This window comes from Schistocerca gregaria, chromosome 9 (assembly GCF_023897955.1).
Source record: "Schistocerca gregaria isolate iqSchGreg1 chromosome 9, iqSchGreg1.2, whole genome shotgun sequence".
Taxonomy (NCBI): Eukaryota; Metazoa; Arthropoda; class Insecta; order Orthoptera; family Acrididae; genus Schistocerca; species Schistocerca gregaria.
In genome coordinates, this window is record NC_064928.1 from 241,219,990 (window position 1) to 241,228,876 (window position 8,887).

At 45.6% G+C, this 8,887-nt stretch overlaps 1 protein-coding gene across 3 annotated transcripts in view; it reads left to right on the plus strand.

Moving 5' to 3' along the window:
- LOC126292182 (ubiquitin carboxyl-terminal hydrolase calypso) overlaps window positions 1-8,597 on the plus strand; it is a 163,817-nt gene extending 155,220 nt beyond the window's left edge. For all 3 annotated transcript variants that reach the window (XM_049986023.1, XM_049986022.1, XM_049986024.1), the window contains one exon: window positions 6,619-8,597. In XM_049986023.1, coding sequence (XP_049841980.1) covers window positions 6,619-6,724 — 106 coding nt within the window. In that variant the 3' untranslated portion in view covers window positions 6,725-8,597. The remainder of the gene's footprint in view (window positions 1-6,618) is intronic.
- Window positions 8,598-8,887: the final 290 nt, after the last annotated feature.

Below are 8,887 nucleotides of genomic sequence, written 5' to 3' on the forward strand. Positions count from 1 at the left end.
CATACCTTCTTTGTCTTACTAAAAATAAAAAATAAACTTTGTTATCTGCTGTTAATGTATCATCTTATTTTATAAATAGCTTGAATATTATAATACAATAATAGTTCATAATAAATATTTCAGTTTATCCTGTTTAAATAAAATGTACATTGACAACTTTTGTTCGCATCATTCACACCTCTGCTGAAGTCTGTATAAAAGTATTTGTTGTAACTGTCATATGTATCAGTGGCTCTGGATGAGGGACTACTTCAGTGAGTTGCACATTGAGGACTCCTTGAGTTCTGTTGAAGAATATTAATTTTAATGTCTTAACTATATTTGATTTTATCACTTCTTTAACATTCTCCACAACACCCAGATAAATTCTTGTTGATTTGAGTGGATTGTGTGTATCTCAACAAACAGAAAATTATTAACACCTAAGTGCATTACATTTCTTTCACCACAATATGTATTTCATCTTTTCATAGCAAGGTATTTTCAGTAGTCTACTGTTAAGCGGGTATTACATGATGGTCTGGCATGACAGCCATCTAGCGGTAGAATGGGTGAATCTGCAAAAAGTAGCACACACATTATCCATGCACCAGGAAAGAGAGCAGATCTAAACAGCTGTCAATCTGCGCATGCGCATTAGGCAGCGATAATGAACGCATGCGCAGAAGGGGCTACTGCAGTGTTTTCTGCTTGTTATTTGCTTAGTGGCTAGTAGCACATTTCATATTGGGGTTTTCCATATTGTTTCTTTCCCAGTAAGTAGGTTTTCATGAAAGCAGAGAAAACTATTTTTTGGCAGGTAGACTCTCTTGTACTAGCTGTTTGTGAAACCACTATTTCTATTGATTACTTCGTATTCTAGAAATGAAATGCAGTGAAGAGGATTTGAGCATCTTAATTCAGGCATATGGCGAGGAAAGGTGTACGTGTGACTCTGCTGTATCTCGTTGGTTGGAGGAGGGACCAAGCTAAGTGCTCATCAATCCCTCTGACCTTAGATTAACTAAAACTGATAAAATCCCAAATTAGGAGCGGGAACTACAATGTCCATAAAATGATAAACTAATGACAGGAAGAAAGGAAAAGGGCGGAAGAAGAGGTGAGGGAAAGAAAATGACTAATGACGGCGGTGGGAAGGAAGAAGCACAGGAGACAAGAGAGACGCTCAACACATAACAGACCCCGTAAGGAAAGGAGTGGGAAGGCAGAGGGCCAGGGTGAACCACCAAGCCCAGTTGAAGCTGATCCAGTCAGGGCGAAGGGGGGAGCAAGAGGGCCTGCCATCTCCTCCACTCACCAATAAGGTAGAAGGTCCCTCCCTTAAATAAAGCGATAGATCCACCACTGAGGCATTGTCAGCTAACACCAGGGGTAGCGAGACTGGAAAGCTAGAAGTCTGTTGCAGGGTGTCTAAGTTGGATCAGTCCAATAAGATGTGAGCCACAGTCAACATCACCTCACGACGGAGGAGATAACCGTGATTCAAAAAAGTATGATCGATGTGGAGCTGGCATAGGACAACAGAGGCCTTACGAGAGACCCATAAGGAGGACCGCCATGAAGTTGTAGAATCCTTAATTGCCCTTAGATTGTTTGGCGAAGAAAGAGTGATCCATTCTGCATCCCAAAGGTCCAAAGCGTTACTTGGCGAAGAAAGAGTGATCCATTCTGCATCCCAAAGGTCCAAAGTGTGACAACGAAATGCCAAGCGAAGGTCTATTTCCGGAATGCCAGGAGGTGGCCTGGTAGTAGCTAATTTAGCCAGGCGATCGGCAAGTTCATTGCCAGGAATCCCAACATGGCCTGGGGTCCAAATGAAAAATACCGAGCATCCACGTCGAGCGAGAAAAGAAAGGGAGTCCTGGATAGTGATGACCATCAGGTGGCAAGGGAAGCACTGGCCGATAGCATGCAAACCGCTTAATGAGTCACTATAGATAGTGAAGGATAGCCCTGAGATGGGGCGGATATGGTCCAGTACACGCAAGATGGCTACCAATTCTGCAGTAAAAACACAACAGCCATCTGGCAAGGAACTAATATCTGTGCGTCGCGTGTCGGTGTAAGCAAAACCAGTGTGGCCAGCAACCATGGAGCCATCTGTATAAATCACTTCTGAACCCTGAAAAGAACTGAGGAGACAGGGGAACTGGTGGCAAAGAGCCATCGCAGGGACAGAATCCTTTGAATCGATTTAGAGATCAAGACAGAGCTGCGGCCAAGAGATGCACCACCGAGGGGTAAGTGCATCAGCGGAGTTGAAAGGCATTAAAGGCAATTGCTGGAGCTCAGAAAAGAGCTGAATGCGGAGAGCCACGGTAAGCCCACATCGTGGCCGCCGCTGCGGCAGGGTGATCTCCATGTCTGGATAAAAGAGACCATAATTAGGGTGCTTTGGGGTGCAGCAAAACGCGCGGAGCGCATAAGATATCAGCTATTGCTGGCACTAAACTCACAGTGGTGGTATCCCGCCTCTGCGAGAAGGCTAAGTACAGGGCTAGTCCGGTAGGCACCAGTTGCAAGTCGGATCCCACAGTAGTGGATGGGATCTAGTATCTGTAGTGTGAAGGCGACACAGAACCATAGACAGGACTTCCCATAGTCTAAATGAGACTGGACCCACACTTGATACAATCGCAGGAGAACAGAGTGGTCTGCATCCCAGGAGGTATTGCACAGACACCTAAGAACATTGAAATGTGACCAGCACATCCTCTTCAGCTGGCGAAGATGAGGGAGGAATGTCAACCGGACATCAAAGACCAGACCCAAGAATCGAAGGGTGTCCACCACCTCGAGGGGCTGGCCATCAAGGAACAGTTCCCAATGGGGATGGACTGTACGGCAATAGCGGAAATGCATGACCCATGTCGTGGCCGCCAAAAACTGAAAGCCATGGGAGAGAGTCCATGAGTGTGCCCGACTGATTGCTCCCTGTACAGGGCGTTCTGCAGCGCCCATTACGGAGGAAGCGAGGAGGCAGACACATAGATCGTCAGCATACAAAGAGGGGGACACTGTTGCTCCAACAGCTATCACCAGACCATTAATGGCTATGAGAAACAGAGGGACGCTCAGCACAGAACCCTGTGGAACCCCAATTTCTTGCCAATGGGTAGAGCTGTTGGAGGAGCCAACTTGGACCTGAAAAGAGAGACAAGAAAGGAAGTTACAGATAAAAAGACCCCATTCGTGAAGTGATGTGAGGATGTGGTAGCCCCAGGTGGTGTCATAGGCTTTATGCACATCAAGGAGGTGTTGCTGACTCCAGGTGGACCAAGTTATCCACCATAGAGCGGCCAAAGCGAAAACCACTTCTGCCAGGGAGAGGAGTCCCAGGACGGAGCTCCAGTACTGGCGGCCAACAAAGGAGGGGGAGGGGGACGGGGAGCGGCACCTGAAGGGTTGGGGGGGGGGGGGGGAGGAGGAGGCCGAAGGCATGGGGTGAAGGGGGTGGGGCTGGGAAGAAGGGGGGGTGGGAGGAGGCATGGATGTACTTGAAGAAAAAGTAGAAGTCATAGACACGGGGTGGAGTTGGTCATATTTTTGATGAGCCTCAGTGTAGGTGAGCCGATCTAAGGTTTTGTACTCTAGAATCCTCCTTTCTTTCACATAAACCGGGCATGTAATGGGGTGTGGAGAATGCTGTCCATTACAATTTGCACACATTGGCGGGGAAACACAGGCACTCCCCTCGTGGATGGGGTGCCCACAGTCACCACAGAGGGGATCAGTGTTGCAGCGAGAAGACACGTGTCCAATCTGTAAGCATTTAAAGCACCTCATCGGTGGTGAAACATAAGATTTTACATCACACCGATACCCCATTACCTTGACCTTCTCTGGAAGGACATATCCCTCAAAGGTCAGGATAAAGGCGCCCGTAATGATGCGATTGTTTGGAGGGCCTCGCTGCACACGGCAGATGAAACGAACCCCTCGCCCTAAAGGTTAGCACGGAGCTCAGTTTGCAGAAGAAGATCTTGGTGGAAAATAATGTCCTGTACTGAGTTCAAAGATTGGTGAGGCGTGACAGAGACTGAGACATCACCGAGGTGCTCACAAGCATGCAGGGCGTCAGATTGGGCAGCAGATGATGTCTTGATAAGCAGAGCACCAGACCGCATTTTACTCGTCGATTCAACTTCGACATACCTATCTTCAATCGTCTCCACCAAAAACAAAGGCTCGGTTGTGGCAAAACTACCGCCATCCGACTGGTACAAACCTGTTACTGAGCGAAAGGTTTCAACCCGAGCCAGTGAGCTTGACCCTCCTCCCAGGGGGCGGCCAGGGAGGGGAAGGTCGAAGGATCAGAAGGAGTGTCACGTCTGCTACCACTCTTAGAGATGGCCACAGAATGTCCAGGATGGTGTAGCTTTTGTCACTTCATGTGCAAGGCGTCCACCCTAGTATCAGCGACTCCGATCAGGGGCTCGCCCTGTGGGCACCACCCAGCCACAATAAGGGCCATCTGGCACGGCGGCCATTGCCGGGAGTTCTGGTGCCCCAGAACAATGAGCATCGACTCCTGGGCGTAATGAGGCGTTAACAGCTCAGGTACTAACAGTGTGATCTCTGTGGTTTCAGGAGGCTCAGCCAAGTGGGTACAGCTCCACCACATGGACTCGCCACCGTGCTGGTGACCTAGCAGGGGGGGGGGGGGGGGGGGGGCAGGGTGTGAAGAGAAAAGGGAGGGGAGGGGGAGAGGAACCTGCACTCTGGAAGCTAGGTAGGGAGTTCATACCTAAATGGCTCACACTGAATGGAAAATTTTGGAAATGGAGGTCAAAGCCCAAGGGGACCAAAAACGCCAAAAAGGAGATGGAAACAGCAAACTAAACAATAACACAGACCAAAACAAGGCCAGGAGGATAGCTAGCTAGCCAGGTCTACATAACAAGTCCACTAAGAGGGAAAAGAGTGGCAGGGACAACGGAGCAACAGCCTGGAAAGGAAAGGAGATTGCAATAGCTCGGGTCCCTGTGCGTGCCACAAACGTACCAACAGAAGGAATGTCGGCCCCCAGGAGGGGAGGGGGGGGGGGTGTGATACGTCGGCAATCATTTCTTTCTGAGTAATTTGCATATAACGCCACACAGTGATTTTTTATTTTTATCATAAGGCTTAGCTTATGAAAGTTCATGTTTGTTTTGATTGCATCTCTTGTTTATTTCAGCATGCCAGAAAACAGAAACTGGCAGTGATAGGTGACAAAGTCCGTGCAGCTTTGTCCAGTGCGATAGACGAGGACTGAAAACCTCTGAGTAGCACTTATATACCGTATATTCAAAACATAGGTGTACTTGTGTTATTTTTTTTAATAAGTATTGGTCCTTTCAAGTGCTACAAATTGCCGTTCATACATTCACAACAACTTTTGAAATGATAGGCTGTGCTATTCTGTGGCTAAAAGCCAGACTCTTAAAAGATTCCCCATTCACCAGGAAACGCAATGTTACAACCAGCCTGCAACATAACAGGGCGTTTACCGGTATTTCATCAGTGATCTATGCCAGTATGATCACAAAATGTATAAACATATGATTTAATTCTTAGTTTCGAGAATGAGACATTGCCTCCCTCATTACTCTGTCACACTTGCTAAATCTGTCTTCTACCATAAATAACAGCTTCTCGAAACAGGCCATATCCGTCCTCACGAAGTCCTGAAATTCCTGCGGAACTTCGGGCCTCAGTTGTTTCATAAGCAGTGAATATAATCCCCTACCATCATTCCTTCTTTTCAGCCAGGATTGAACTCGACAACATCTGTCTTTTCGTTTTCGTTGGCGCCGTCGCACCCTAATAAGATGATTTACTACCACTACCAGAGCAATACCTCCAAAAGCAAGTGGTTCCTCCATGTGCAAACTGGTGTATAAATGTAAATTTAGATATACTTTACACCTGTGTAACCAAGTGTCGTAATATAAAACTAAATGTTGATTATGTAATTCAGAACATTAGTAACCTACATAAGAGAATAACAATCGCTTCATAAATAATCATAAAAACAATTTCTTATTACGTAGGAACCTGGAGCTCACATAAATATTTTGAATGAATGACGTTCCAATATATCACACAACGCCCTTTGTGTTTTGCGATGTAGAACGAACAACTTTACAAGATATCAGACAGTTCTGTTTGCATTTCGTGCGTTATTGTCATCTACTGCACACGTGTGCCAGGTATATCGCATGTAGATGGCGTAATAGGTGTACGTGAACCAGTACGTAGTTACAGATATGCCTGTTTGGAGCACTGGTGCATAGGTGTACGGATTAGACACATCATGTAATAGGGGCTTTAGATGACAGCGTGTAGGCCTACATTGTACCGGTGCTTCTCTTTCGTTGCTGTCTCTGTCCCCCATTTCCACAGTGGGGAGGTAACTGGAAAGCTTTCAGCCTCCAGGCAGGTTTGCTCTAATAGGTTTCATATCTTTTCACTGTGTGAATGATAACAGGGACGTCGTGCCCTACGTAATTTATTATATACCAGAACATAAAAATACACCACTAGCTACTCCAAGTGCTTTGACAACTGGTACCGTATGTTGACGAACGGAAATGGCTTTGTGGTCTAACCGTCCTCTCTGCACATACGTTTCAGGCCGCCCAAGAAGGTGGAGGCGACCACACCACCAACACCACCAGCCGCACGGCCGTCGCCAACTCGCCGCCGACGGGGGCGCGCCAAGTACCGCCGGCGCAAGTGAGTGGCGGGTGGCGGCAGGATCGTGCTCGCAGCTGGAGGCAGCGAGTGGGCGACCCGCAGCTCGGCGGAGTCACTACTCCGGTGCTGACGCCGTGGGAGTGCTCTGCGGGACGCATCCTACGTGACCGCCCACATTGTCATGCCTGTCTGTCGACTCTGTCTCGTGCAATTCGATAAATCTGTATAGGCACATAATGTAAAATTAAGTTTGTTGTTTTGTGTCATTTGTATCAATTTTCTTGATGTACGGCTGACCTTAATGCTTTATTTTGTACTAGTTTACTTTAAATTTGTGGAAGACTGCGTATTTATTTGAGCATCTGTAAGTGGTCTGTTGTTAATTTCTGTGTGAATGCACCAGTTGGTGATAGTTTGCAGTAGCGTGTATCTTAGATGATTATCGAATTCTCACATTTACAAAATGTGCTCCTTTGATGATATATACTTTTGTTGTAAGTGACAGAATATGGGGAAGAGTGACTGAAGTGAAATAAAGGAGGGGGAAGGGAGGCAATATTTTCCGGCATACTTGAGCATTTGGCATCACTAACTGCATTAGTATCAGTCATTAACTATCGTTGCCAGAGTGTACCGCTGGTTTGGGTTTTGTCAGTGACTTCATTAGTTTTTTAAAAGTTGAGATCTCATTTTTGAGTAACTAACAGTTTTGTGTGGCTTCTCTGTGCAGTCCTGCATTACAGCTTCACATATCAATTTAGCTACCAAATTTAGTCCACTGTGAAATTATTGTTGCCACAGAATTGACAGTTATTTGTGAACTTGGAACAAACAGAAATGGAATGCTATATTTAATCATTCCCTTCCATTCCACCAGAGAGAGTGAGGTGTCACAGTGTTTACGGCCTTCTTCTTAACCCCCCCCCCCAGGTGGGAGGATGCCATCTGCTGGGTTTCATACGGATACGGTTCCCTATAATCACTCGAGACAGATGTCTGGCCAATCCTCGCCCCGCCCCCCCCCCCCCCCCCCACCATCTTCTATCTGAATGTGGGTTCCGCGTCTACTGACCTCACTTTGAGGAGGAGGACGACGCTAAATTCTCACTGTCCCACATGTGCCCTTAACTCATGGTTGTACCTGGCAGATGCTGCCAGCGTAAAAAGTTCTCACATTTTTCAATGGTAGCTGTGTAGCAACTTGAAACATAAAGATGTATACGAACATGAATTGGTATGACTGTACAGAGACTTACCCTGTGCCCAACCCAGGCAGTACTCACATAGTAACTACAAGTTTCTGGTAAGTAGCCAACTGAGAGTTTCTCTGTTAGTAAATTAAGCTCTATAGCCATTACCTCCTTAGCGTACACCACCATTTTAAATGTTGTATTATCGGCAGTTTCATTACTTTGCATCCTGTAATAAATGCTGTAGTTGTGCGCACTCAGACAATAGCAAAATTACATGTACGTTTATAAACTGACTTTAGTCTAATTACAGCAGGAAATAAGGCATTTGTGAATAGAGAGAGATCTGTCAAATCCTAGAACAATATTAGATGTGCTACCTTCGTGTGTAAATGCAGTTTTTTAGTTACAGATCACAGAAGCCAAGAATTTAGGAAATCTCACAGACACACAGTACTGAAATGTTTGATACAGTTTGAAGCTCTGATAATGTTAGTTTTGAGCAACTCATTCAGAACATCACGTTAGCGGTGTATTAATTTATACTTGTTAGCACTCAAGTCCCTGTTGTTACTGGAAGCGGCTGAGCTGGATCTTAAACTAATTGCTTTTATATAAGATTTAAGAGTATTTAACATCATTCCAGTGTTGTAGAGCTAAGTTTCATGCTGATGATTGTTTATTTTTATTGTCTGTTGATCGTAAAATAAAGAATTTTATAACAAACAGTATGTTGAACTCAACAACAAAGCTAAGAATGTGATTTCTCCATAAAGCCAGAGCCTGTTGTCATAACAGAACTTCTTGGCTATTCAAAATTTGTGTTTCATGTGGTTGTTAAAAAGTCTTAAGGCTGGAGTTCAGAAACTTGTGAGAAAGATCATCTCGTTTCCCCTCATACATGCTGTAACATCAGTATCTAAACAGTGAAAGTTAATATATTTCAAAAGCATCTACATTAGTTGCGGCTAATTGTGCCAGTGATGTGGGAAATATTTTATTGAGGAAAAAGACTC